Source organism: Callithrix jacchus, chromosome 7 (assembly GCF_049354715.1).
Source record: "Callithrix jacchus isolate 240 chromosome 7, calJac240_pri, whole genome shotgun sequence".
In the NCBI taxonomy this organism is placed as follows: Eukaryota; Metazoa; Chordata; class Mammalia; order Primates; family Cebidae; genus Callithrix; species Callithrix jacchus.
Window position 1 is genome coordinate 107370818 of NC_133508.1, and position 13985 is coordinate 107384802.

Sequence of the window (13985 nt, forward strand, 5' to 3'; positions counted from 1 at the left end):
AACCATAGATGAGGCAGCAGGAACTTTCCAGCCCCTTCTCATCCCCTTCCCTAAATAAGAGATGCCAATCCCCTTACTTGTTAGGAATTCAAAGGAAAGATGGCAAATGTTTGCCTTTCAATATATGCTGAACAGAGAGGAAAAGAATTTTTCCTGCCAATAAAGCTGGTATAGTAGGACACTCAGAAATTCTCAATGTGGCTGGATTAAAAACCTTGAGTTGTAAATTGAGTTTCAGATGTTAAAAATAAAAATAAAAATGGAGACGGGGTCTCGCCATTTTGCCCAGGCTGGTCTCAAAACTCCTAGGCTCAAGTGATCTGCCTACCGCAGCCTTCCAAAGTGATGGAACTAAGGGAGTGAGTCACCGTGCCTGGTAGAGTTTCATACTTTTGATATTACCATAACATTTATTGACACTAAGTGTCATCCATTGTTCTATTTTATATGTGCTCAGTCACCTCATCTAACAATTCTGTAATGTAGGTACCATTATTAACCCACTGATGAGGAAAAGTTAAGTCCATAGAAGTTAACTTGTGCAAGGTCAACAATTGTAAATGGTGAACACAGACCGGTAAACTCAGGAGCTATGCTCTTGACCACTACTTGCACAGTGTGGTACACAGAAAAAATGGCTTCTCAAAAATATCCTAGGCTGGGCACAATGGCTCATGCCTGTAATTCCAGCACTTTGAGAGGCTGAGGTGGGTGAATCACTTGAGTTTAAAAGTTCAAGTCCAGCCTGGGCAACATGATGAAACCCTGTCTCTACTAAAAATACAAAAATTAGCCAGGTATGGTGGCACATGCCTATAGTCGCAGCTACTCAGGAGGCTGAGGTGGGAGGATCACCTGAGCCCAGGAGGCAAAAGCTGCATTGAGCCATGATCACGCCACTACACTCCAGCCTGGGTAACAGAATAAGACCCTGTCTCAAGAAAAAAAAATTCTAATTCTCAGAACTGTGAATATGTTACATTACATGGCAAAAAGGAATTTGCAAATGTGATGAAGTTAAGGACCTTGAGATGAGATGATTACCCTGGATTATGCAGATGGACCCACTGTCATCACATGGGTCCTTAAAATAGAGAATCTTTCTCCCCCTTAAGAGCATTGAAGAAAAACAGAAAAGAAAAAAAAAATGGAGAATCTTTCCTAACTGCAGTCAAAGGGAGATGTGACAGTAGAAACAATGGTCAGAGACATACATCATTGCTAGCTTTGAAGATGGAAGTAGGGGATCATGAGGTAAGGAATGTAGACATTTCCTAGAAGTGACGTAAGGCAGAGAAATGGATTCTCCCCTAAAGATTTTAGAAAAGAATGCAGACCTACCTAAACTTTTGTTTTAGCCCCATGAACCCTATGTTGGACTTCTAACCTACAGAACAGTAAAATAGTAAATTTGTGATGTTTTAAGCCACTAGGTTTACAGTATTTCGTAGCAGCAGTAGAAAACTAATACATATTGCCTCATTGAAAAAGAGAGTTATTGAGCCCCTTCCTGTGGGACTTGTCAGAAGCCGAGAGAATGCTTCATGGTATGTAAATTAAACTTGAAATTAAAGTTGCTGCTACTTTTAGCTCCTGGTTTTATAGGTTATTATATAACAGCAGTTTTATGATAAAGAGTGCTATGCAATAATAGGCTATTATAGTTTTTCATCTTGACTTACATTAATGCATTATGTAGCTAGTTTTAAATGTATTGCATCAAATTTGTCCCTCATTTAGCACTCTGCCAAATGTTACAAGAAACTGAACACATTTAAGATCTTGCTGGCAGAGTTAAAATATTTATAAGATGCCATTGTTTGGATCTTTGATACACACAAGTCGGTTTCTTGTTGTTTGGAAGTTAGGAGATAACTTTTCACCAAACAGTAGAAAGATATTATTTCTAATTTTTAGATTACAAACAGACTGATGATTTCCCAGCAAATTCTGTCATCAGTGCCAAAGTATTCTTTAAAATCTCAGGATAAAATGAGTTGTTAAAAGGGTGACACGTTGCTACAATGAGCTTTTTCAAAACGGGGTCAACATTTTCACATTTCTCATCAATATTCATCATAGAAGAGATCACAAAATGGCAAAATGGGTTTAGATTTATCTGGCCTCTTTCATATAGCAATGTTTATATGCCTAAATGCAATGAAAAATTGGGGCACTGACCTCTGCAGAGAGTCTTGGGAAACATTCCACCTCCAGAAATAGTGAATGCCACAGACCATGATCAAATGGAGCAGTCATTGCTTTCTGTTTGTATTAATGTGGCAGTATGCTGGCTGATAGGATATATGTGGAAAAGAGGAAACTATACCAAGGGGCAGGACCAATTGGTCTTACTTGATGAAGTTTATTCATTGAAAAGACATGATAAAATGAAATAATAAAGCTTTAGGAAAAAAGCAATACATACTTTAGAAGACTCAGGCCACCATAAGAGTAAGCAAAGCAAGTCTTCAGAACAGAGGTTGAATCCTCCAGAGCCATGTGATAGGTGAAATTAAACTTGCCACAGACACCACGTTTGTATTCTTTCAGCAGTCAGGTGTAGAGTGTTGCTAGTTCCTCCCAGCATTGTAGATATGATGGCCATAATTCAGTTCCTATGATCTGGATTCATACAAACATTATGAAAACTGTTCCTGTACAATGAGCTAAAGAAAGGCAATCTAAATTAACTGGGTAGCAGACATTTTGACTGCTGATAAAATAATAGTCAAAACAACTTCACTTCCAGCAATCGGAGATGTAGTGGCTTATTTTGGGCAGCAGAGTCATTCTGCCTATTGTACAGAGACCCAGTAGCAAAGGAGGGGCTACCAGGAGGACTGATTGTATCTGTAGTCTCTTCAAATGATGGAATATGAGAGCTATTTGCCCAATGTGGAAAGAACTATGTGGATTATATTTGTTGTCACAACTAGTGCTGTGCACAGGTCTAGTGGATTAATAATTGAGTCTTACTTAACTGTCTTTTTTCAAACAACTAGTTTATTTTTTCTTTTGAATTGACCATTTGTACAATTGAATTGGCCAAAGCTGTTAAAGCATCACTACTGAGTGCCACCATTAACCCAAATTTTTAAATTTTGTTTTATTTTCTTAATCCTATAAGTAGTGCATAATCATTGTAGAAAAATAAGAAAACACAAACAAGCAAAAAGAAAAAAATATCTGATGTCCCATTACCTAGTATTACCACCGTTAATGTTTAGGCCTTGCAGATATTTGCCAACACAAATATACACCACATACAATGTTTAATAATCTGCTTGTTTCACTAAACATTTATGTACTTCTACATCAGCCATTTAGGACTTCACTTTTAATGACCACATATCATTCTATTGTATGGATTTACTATAGTTAGTCTTTAATCAATGCCCTGTTATTAGACTGTTAGGTATGGTTTGTAGTTTTTGTTATTACAAGTAATACTATGATGAACATATTAGCACATGTATATTGCATATTTATCCAGTTATATCTTTAAGTCCTGGAAGTCTAATAACTTGCTTAAAAGTTATACAGTTTTCTATAAATTTTGATGCCTAGCTGTAGTTTCATCTTTATACAAGTAGGAAAACAGATTAAAATCTGAAAGATAAAAATCATTCAAAAGACTTAAATTAATAGGTTTCATAAACTTCTGAAAATTCAAGTGAAAACACAAGTAAAAGTATTTTAGTTTAGGTCTATTTGTTAAACCATTTACACATAGACACACACGTTATGAGTTTAAGTGAGTTATTATGTTTAAAGATCAGCAAATAACATGCTTTTCTAAATAATAGGCAAGGATATCAAAATATTGTCTTCCATTTTAATAATTCTTAGGAATAAAAAACTATTAACAGCTGTATTGAAATATAATTTCTATTCCACAAAATTCACCCTTTTAAAGTGTACAATTAAGTGATTTATGTATTCAGAGTTGTGCAACCATTATGATTATCTAATTTCAGAACATTTTTATTTTATACAAAAAGAAACTCTGTACATGTTAACAGTTACTCCCCAGCTACTGGCAAATGCTAATCTGCTTTCTGTTTCTATGCATTTGCCTATTCTTGACATTTCATATAAATGGAATTATACATTTGGCATTTTGTGACTTGTTTCTTTCACTGGGCATAATGTTTTCATAATGTTTTCTTCTATGTTGTAGCATGTTTCCATACTTTACTTCATTTTATTGCCAAATAATTTTCATTATAAAGATATATACCACATTTTCTTTATCCATTCATCAGTTCATTGTTTGTATGCCAATTAAAATCTTATCACCATCATGCTTAAAATCTTTTAGCAGCACCTGAAATTGATAAGAAGGTTTATGAAAGGCTGGCTTAATCTTGTTCTAACCTACTTTTGGCCTGATCCTCTGCCACACTCCTAACCCCGTCCACTACCACCCTTCCATCAGCACTCCAGCCATAGCAGAAACACTTGCAATTTCCCAAATATAACAGGCACACTCACTTATGTGCTATCGTCTGTGTCTGCAACATCCTTCCTCCCCATACCTCTTTGGATGCCTTTTGCACATTCTTTATGATTCAGCTATCAGGTGTCTTCTCTTGGAAGATCTAACACACAAATATAAGCTGGGTACATTTTTTAACAATCTGTTATACCTTTGTCATAACACTTGTCACAATGTTTTATAATTGTTGCTTTTCTTGACTTCTCTTCCACTAGATTATGAGCTCCTTAAAGCCTGAAACTATATTCTGTATATTTCTATATCCCGAGCCATCCAGGCCCAGCATGTGGTAGACATTCAATATGTTTTCTTTATATACATGGTCAATAAAATTTATTTGCTTTTTTATAAACTGTATTAATCAATTTAAGGATTTTTATGACCATATACTCATAAACTTTATTTAAAATGCATGTTCCAGTTTGCTTATGTTTAATATGTTCATATGCATTTTATATTAAAATTCTCAGTAACATATGAAACAATATGCATTAATATAAACCAGAATGTATATGTAATTCTAGTAAAGTGTATATTGAACTTGGAACCTATCAAATAGGACACACTTTTTCCAATACCTTCAACTGCCTTTAATGGAGACATGTTTAAGTAGAATAACTTAGGGCAAATTCCGAATTTATACAAATGATGGTTCAGTGTCACATTTCAAATGATTTAAGAAGAAAATCATTAAGAATATGCCATGAGACCAATTTATAAATCATAATTGGACTTTCAAAACAAGATAAGCTTCTTTTTACAGTCAAAAATGTCGCTTCTCTTAAACTTGGTTTGGAAAGTGCTGCCTTGCTTAAAAAACTATAATAATCTTTGAAGCCTACATACATAAACTGTTTCTGAATCTGTTTTCACTGTTTTCTATATGAATGAAGATTTATTTAAGTAGGCCCGGTTCTTGGTAATAGAATCCTAACCTCTGTTACTTCTGACTTATAGGGTATCTTTGTTACTAGGGTTCAGCCTGATGGGCCAGCATCAAACCTACTGCAGCCTGGTGATAAGATCCTTCAGGTAAGAGAGATAAAAGAAATGCATGCAAATGGCAATACTGAAACAAATATGTAACCATGTTACCAAGTTAAATGTTTGAATTGAACAATTGAAAATAAGTCCTGCTCACATTGCTTATTTGCCTTTATTGTTTTGGGGCTGAAGGTCAAATCAAAAACAATTCAGTCTGACAGAACCATATGACCCTAGCACCTTACGGTACTTGGCACATGACAGATGTTTTGCATATTTTTGTTGAATTGAATGGAATTGCTTGATCATATAAGAAATATATATATATATATGAATGTATGCATAGTTATCAAGTGAAAGTAAGAGTAAGTGCCCAAACACAGTGTCTGTGTGATTTTCATGAGGGAGAAGGAAATGGTCCATATTTAATTTCTCAACCACAGGCTTACGTCATTTGACTGCTGTGAAATACATAATATATTTTTCTACTCCCCCTGCTTAGGTAAACAAAAGTTTAGCTGTATATAAGGTGACTTTAGAATACACTGTGTGATGGAAAAGGACTTTCATTAACTTAAACCTCTGCATATCGAAAAAGAATCTCTCCAATACATAATTAAGCAAATACTTTATGTAACTTCATTTATTTGGTTTTTTATCCTTCTTCTCTCTGAATTCACTTTCTTTAATTTTTTTGCATTGTTTCTTATCAGTGATTTGAAGCTCATGATTTCACTTTCTAAGAGGTGCATAATCATTTTCTACATTCCAAGGAAAAGCTCTTAAGCATTGTTGATGTATTTAAGATTCAGCATTTTGACTCAGAACCCCAGAAATTTCTCATGATGTAAATAGGTGAAACTACTTGATATTACTAATATTTGACCATTTGCAACAATTGTGAAATGGTTCAACATAATATTCTGAAGATTTAGATTCACCGAGAAGACAGGACATGTGAAAAAGAAACCTTAGGTTAGCTATACACACATAGTTAAGGAATGCAAGGATACCCTCAAGTCAGCTCCAAGGACTCCGAGATCTTCTATCTCCAATGTACTGAGCTCTCTCAGAAAGTTCTAGAAAAGTAGAAATCCTAAGATTGCTTTAACATTTCATTCTCAGAATTTTTTTTTTTTTTTTTTTTTTTTTTTTTTTGAGACAGAATTTCGCTCTTTTTACCCAGGCCGGAGTGCAATGGCGCAATCTTGGCTCACTGCAAACTCTGCCTCCTGGGTTCAAGCGATTCTTCTGCCTCAGCCTCCAAGTAGCTGGGATTTGGCATGTGTCACCATGCCCAGCTAATTTTTGTATTTTTAGTAAAGACAGGGTTTCTCCATGTTGGTCAGGCTGGTCTCAAACTCTCGACCTCAGGTGATCCACCTGTCTCTGCCTCCTAAAGTGCTGGTATTACAGCATGGGCCATGACACCCAGCCTTTCAGAAATGTCTCAAACTAATTAGCAAGATTACGATCAGCTACTCAAGTTTTCAGAAATGATAGTTCTCTGAAAAGAGTTTAAGCTACTATTAGGCCAATGTCACAATAGAAACACCACCCAGAAGCTCTGAGTTCGTTCTATGCAGGCAGAAGATGCATATAGCAGTTGGTATTTTGAGCTAGAGCAGAGAAACAAAAAAAAATAAATAAGTAAAATTTTTCTTTAACACCCTATTATGGAAATTCTATATTTTTGGATAGCCTAACTAGTCCTTTGATCTTAGACATTTTACACCATGTCTATGGGCCTCAAATTCGTTATGTGTAAAATGAACTGCTGTTTATATTATATCTGAGATCCCTCCCAGTTCAGAAATTCAACTCTTTGAAAATTGTATGAATTGAGTGAAAAACAGTCATGAATAAACTAACAACATAACCCCCTAATATTTGGTAAACACTACTTATTAACAAAGGTAATGGTTAACTTTTTTCTCCACTGAATTTCAAAGAAATTATTTTAAATTCTACAGTCTGGAAAAAAATATAGTCAATTAATCTCATATCTCTTACCTACTAGAATGTGAGACTGGGTAGAGAAGTATGCTATAGCTTGAGCCAAGGTTGCAGAGTTCCTTACTCCATGACAGAAGTAGCAAAAGAAAGATTTTTTTCATTATGCTAGAATTCAGAAATGTATACATAAGTATTATAACAAATTATACACAGCATATCTTGCAGATGGGAACCTAGGTTAGTGTTGGGCCAGCCCTGATGGCTCACACCTGTAATCCCACCACTTTGAGAGGCAGAGGCAGGAAGATGGCTTAAAGTCAGAAGTTTAAGACCAGACTTGGCAGCACGGTGACACTTCTCTACAGAAAATTAAAAATTAACCAGGCATGGTGATGAGCACCTGTAATCCCAGCTACTAGCGAGGCTGAGGTGGGAGAATTGCTTGAGCCCAGGAGTTGGAGGCTGCAGTGAGCTGTGATTGTGCCACTGCACTCCGGGCTTAGTAACACAGCAAGAATCTGTCTCAAAAAATAAATAAATAAAAATAAAGCAAGAATCTGTCTCTAAAAAAGTAAAGTGTCTACTTGCAAGGTACCAGAATGCTCTTTTCTGGCTATGAAATTCTAGAATTATATGTGAGGACAAGAGGGCTATGAGGGTTCAGTATTTCTAATCCTGGAGAGGTATATAACAACAGCAAAGTGCAAGGAAATGGATTCCTCATGCAAGAGGTAAAAAGAAATTTTAAGCCAGGAATACTGCAGAAATGCTACACCCAAGATATCTCTTCTCTCCACAAATGACTATCAAGGATGTGCCACTTTATTTTTCTATAGAACTCACTTGTACCTAGTCCAATAAAATCATAGCTCATTTGCAATAAAGAAAAAAGTACATAGACTTTAATCAAATAAATTATGTATTTGCAGTTTCATTCATACTAATTGAAAAGCACACATAGCTAATTATACTTTCTGAAAGAAACGAGAATGGCTAATCCTAAAATGAAATTGTTTGCAATGTCAGAAGCTAAAAAGAAAAGCTATATTTTTATCTACTTATAATTACTATTGTCTCAGTTTAAAGAATGCTGGGGGGAAATGGGTTAATAACATTGAGTTGTCTATCACTTAAAAAATCAGAATCATGTATTTTTAATGGAGCACATTTATTTACAAAGCTTAACAGCAATGTTCAATCTGGGGAACTGAAGTAAAAGAAAGGAAAAAAGAGGCCGGGCGTGGTGGCTCACGCCTATAATCCCAGCACTTTGGGAGGCCGAAGCAGGTGGATCATGAGGTCAAGAGATCGAGACCATCCTGGTCAATGAGGTGAAACCCCATCTCTACTAAAAATACAAAAATCAGTTGGGCATGGTGGCGCACGCCTGTAATCCCAGCTTCTCGGGAGGGTGAGGCAGGAGAATTGCTTGAACCCAGAAGGCAGAGGTTGCGGTGAGCTGATATCGTGCCATTGCCCTCCAGTCTGGGTAACGACAGCGAAACTCCATCTCAAAAAAAAAAAAAGAAAGGAAAAAAGAATAGCCTTCCCTAAGTGACAACACTTTTGGGGTTTAATCTAACCCAATAGGAAATAGCAAAAGATATATAAGAACACAAGAGCATAAGAGCACCTTTCCCAATCCCTCTTCCCAACCCCAGAATTTATTAGATCTCTTTCTTTCTCTATAACTCTTTTTACCATCCACTCTCTTCTTATTCTGCTGTGATATTATGAGCATGTCATTTTAATTACATGAAGATCTGTGCAATATGGGATGATGTTAATTAAAACATATTCACATAGTTTTTCTGTCATTTTACAATTCATTTTCCCAGAATAGACACATTATAATTGCGCTAAGACAGTGTGACGCATGGAAGAGCAACTGACCTTTCATAAACTCACCTTCTGTGAAGTTCAATTATATAACAGTAAGAGAAAAAACTGAAAGCGTATGGATTATAAAAATATGTTAGATTGAGCCATCTGAATTTGCCAGTATTTGAAATGACAGTTTTGTTAATTTATCATCGTAGTTTCTTTTTCCTAATTTCTTTTCAGCTAAAAAATTCAGTCTAATTCATTATACATTTTTATAATTTAAAATATATATGAATACAGGAAATCTAGTAACTATATTACTCTTTTGAAAAGATGAACAGACTGGAAAAAAGGATATATTATGCCTGATAGTTAACAACAAATTCGTCTAACCTAAACTCAGTGTAACCTAAAATCCACTTGTAAGTATGCCCTGTTTCCTTGAGGTAACCAAACCCTCTCTATTTACTCACCCCGATCTCCATACATGAGCCTAATTTTGTCAGGAGAAGAGAAATTAAATAACTTATACAGAATTAGTTAATGACATCCAGATTTTGCCAGTAACCAAAACAGATTTCTCTAATATGAGGTATATAAATACAGTACTTAATTTAAGATAATCTGATAGTCTCTTTTATCCTGCCATCATGTTAAGGGTTTCGGAATTTGCAATCCAAACATACTCCTTGTCTATTGCTGTATTTCAAGAAGCCAAAAGAGAATAATCAATGAGATAATAATTCAAACAAGCTAGATATTTTTCTTTTTTTCTCATCTTAGAAAGAACCTTGGCCCTACAATTTATATAGACAGTTCAAGAAACTACTATCAACAATAAGTCTATCAACAAATACTTGGACTATTAGCAGAGTCATTATTATTGCACTTATTTTTACTTTTTTAAAGTTAGTTTTTGGTAAGTTGTTCAGCTCAGAGCATCTTACCTTGGCCAAAATCATGGGGTTTGATGCCCGTTAGGCCTATTGTCACTGCTCTGTTCCATAACCACTGACAACTTCACTCCACATCCTGATTAGTGACTTAAAGGGGAATATCATTAGAAGCCCCTTAATAGATAGGAGGGAAGTCATGTGTCCTAAGGGAGCTAATAGCTAGGGAGACAAGATGAATGTATGTAACTCATTAGGAAACTAATAAAGTACTTGATTTTGTGAGGTATCTAATAAATGTAGCTGTGTTAAGAGAATGGAGTGATTAATATAAAAGTGTGTTACCTGGGATGCAGAGAGGATGGCCACTCGCAAACAAAAATACAAGATGTAAGACCCTCCTCTTACCTCCTCCAGTCAATCAGTGAGGGAATGGGAGAGGAGACCTGTGTGGCAGGGAGCACTGAGGATCATGGAGATCTCTGGTTGTGGAAGGAATCGAGAGAAGGGAGTTTACTCCTGGCGGAGCAGAAGTTCCTCCAGGCTTAACAAAGAGAAAAGAAGGAGGAGGAGGAAGAGGAATACCTGTAGGCTAGACCGGCATGATTTTTCAGGAGCAGGGGTAAGAGGTTTATGCTAGAAAGGGTGAGTATGGAGTATAAACGAGAGAATATTGAGGAGGAAGACCCCAGGCTTCATGTGTTAGAGCATGAAGAAGGAAACCCTGCAATTTTAATAAGTTTTTCATGGAGTGGAAGAGTTTCAAACATCGAGATGAGTTGGAGTGAGGCTGGCGATGGTGGTAGGAGGAGACAGCAAGCAGGATATAGCGTTCAAGGCTCAGAATGGGAGTGGTAAGTTCAGACTCCACAGAGAAAAGTCTAAATGAAATGTCTGTGTATGGTTGGATCTGTTGTACTCAGATATATATACAAACACTGAATCAAAGCTTCCTTGTTTGAACAGAAGTTTGATGGCTAATGACCAGTAGGTGTGATCAGCTTGCAAAAAGAATTTTCTTGCTTAGGTGAAGCTCACTTATTCAACAGCCTCACCTATCAGAAACAAAAACATAAGCTTCAGAACAAATAAAGGGCTTCTGAGGATCCAAAATTAATGCTACAAAGCCCATGCACTACTAAATCTCATGCCTTTTACTCAAAAGAGAAATACTTGGGTGTCTTTTATCTAGTTGTCCAGACCACCCAGGTGAAAGCCTGTGGGTCCATTCAGGCTCATTACCAGAAGCAAGAAGTCATAGCCCACAGCTTCACTCTTTAGTAAGAGAGAAACTTCCTTTAAAAGCTAAAAACAAAAAAGAACAAACTCTTTAAAAGCCATAAACAAGACTTTAAAAGTATAGCAGATTGTAATTCTAAAATATTGTTTCTGGCTTTTAAAAGAAAGCTCTGGGCTTACAGTATAGAGCAGTTTTTCTCAATGACATCCCTCAACATATCTTCAAAAAAAAAGAATTCATGGTCAACTAAGTTTCAGAATCACTGCATACTGTATCCCTTGTTTCAGGGTTTTACACTGTACTAAACAGGCTAGGAACTCTGAGAAATCTTACAGATCTACTTTTCAACATGTTTAATCATGCAGTCCTCTTTACCAACAGCATCAATTAACCACTTTCACACAACACATTTTGGGAAATGTTTGTTACAGAAACAAGCTAACTGGGTCATGGCTGTGTCCCAGAGAGTGTTGATGTTCACGACTATTACCATAACTCATTAAAAAAGGGTTAATGTTCATTTTCTGAATTTTTAAAAATTTCTCCAGAAGCAAAAACCTACAAAAAGTAAAGAGTGAGAAATTGTTTACAAAATGAAGTGTTGAACCCTTAAAGAAATAAACTTAAAAGTATTTGAAAATTGTACTCACTTTCCCAACAAAGACAAGTAAGTTCCACATTTCTATAGTTTACCCTATTTGTGGTTAAAAATCAAAAGCTCCAGAGACACTGGGGGTGGGGGACTGTAGGGGAATAATCACGTAACTCTTAATGTTTAGGTAAATAATTGCTTATAATGATATAATACATTGAAGAGTATGATTTTGTTTAATACAATTTGATTAGAAGGGAACTAGAAATAGGTTAAAAAACCACATTTTAGTCAGGCACAGTGGCTCATATGTGTACCTAATGCTTTGGGAGGCAGAGGCAGGAAGATTGCTTGAGGCCAGGAGTTCAAGAGCAGCCTAGGCAACATAGCAGACCCCATCACTACAAAGAATTAAAAAGTAGCCAGGCGTGATGGCACACACATGTAGTTCCAGCTACTCAAGAGGCTGAGGCGGGAGGATCCCTCAAGCCCAGGAAGTTGAGGCTGCAGTGAACTCTGATAGCCACTGAGCTCCAGCCTAGGTTACAGAATGAGGACCCATCATTACATTTTCTTTTAAAATATAAACATCATTCTCAGCAAACTGACACAAGAACAGAAAATGAAATACCACATATTCTCACTCATAGGCGGGTGAGGAAAAATGAGAACACATGGACACAGGAAAGGGAGTACTACACATCAGGGTCTATTGGGGGGAATGGGGAGGGACAGCGGAGGGGGAGGAGCTGGGGAGAGGGAGCCTGGGGAGAAATGCCAAATGTGGGTGAGGGGCAGGAAGGCAGCAAAACACACTGCCATGTGTGTACCTATGCAACTATTTTGCATGTTCTGCACATGTACCCGAAAACCTAAAATGCAATAAAAAAGGGAAAATAAAAATAAAAAATAAATAAAAAGGCTGGGCGCGGTGGCTCATGCCTGTAATCCCAGCACTTTGGGAGGTCGAGGCGGGTGGATCACGAGGTCATGAGATCGAGACCATCCTGGTCAACATGGTGAAACCCCGTCTCTACTAAAAATACAAAAAATTAGCTGGGCACGGTGGTGCGTGCCTTTAATCCCAGCTACTCAGGAGGCTGAGGCAGGAGAATTGCCTGAACCCAGGAGGCGGAGGTTGCGGTGAGCCGAGATCTCGCCATTGCACTCCAGCCTGGGTAACAAGAGCAAAACTCCGTCTCAAAAAAAAAAAATTAATAAAAAAATAAAATATGGTTTTATATGCCAGATTTTGGCTGCAGATTATTATACATTTAGTTTTGTACATAATATATACAAAGTTCTTACACAGAAAATGAATAAAAATATTGAGGAAATACTTTTTGAAAATCAAAAAAAGTATTTTGAGTATTTAGCAAAACATGAAAAACAATAAAACAAATTAAGTTTTTTAGGGTGACTCTATCCCTTCATAGTTTAGCTAATAGAAAAGTAATATTCATTAAGTGTCTTTATTGTGTCATTTAAATCATACAGCAACCCTGCGAGATATCTATTGTTGACGGGTGTTCAATAACTTATTTGAGTTCTTCTGTTGTCAACCTAAATAACAAACAGAGAGACACTTTAAAAGAAAATGATGTTTGTTTGGGAATAGAGCATTAAATGGGAATACATGTGCCATAGTAAACTATGTGTGTATTTAGAAAGGAAAGGCAATGGTTTTTAAAGGGAAAAATGAGGATTATGTAACTACTTTTAAATAATTATCCTTGGCTACAAAGACCAACAGCAAAGTTAATGCCAGTCCAAGACTGGACAGCCAGTTGCTGGGCAGATGTCCCTGCAGATGTGCTTTTTGTGTAAGGTTGCAATGGCTTTTGTGTAAGGTTGTGTTTTTGCAGTCTTTTGTGATCATTTTTGTCATCAATTATACAAGTATGAGACCCCTGTCTTCATGGCCTTATCCGGCTCTATTTGCCATGTTTTTTGTTTTGTTTGGTTTGGTTTGGTTTGGTTTTAACACTAGGCATT

The 13985-nt window shown here is 36.5% G+C and overlaps 1 protein-coding gene across 26 annotated transcripts in view; it reads left to right on the forward strand.

The window, feature by feature from the left end:
• LRRC7 (leucine rich repeat containing 7) overlaps positions 1 to 13985 on the forward strand; it is a 597290-nt gene that overhangs the window by 572713 nt on the left and 10592 nt on the right. For 20 of the 26 annotated variants that reach the window (XM_035251839.3, XM_078332210.1, XM_035251845.3 and 17 more), the window contains one exon: positions 5459 to 5533. In XM_035251839.3, the coding sequence (XP_035107730.3) occupies positions 5459 to 5533 (75 nt within the window). The remainder of the gene's footprint in view (positions 1 to 5458; positions 5534 to 13985) is intronic. The other 6 variants (XM_078332225.1, XM_078332219.1, XM_078332222.1 and 3 more) reach the window with 1 other exon arrangement.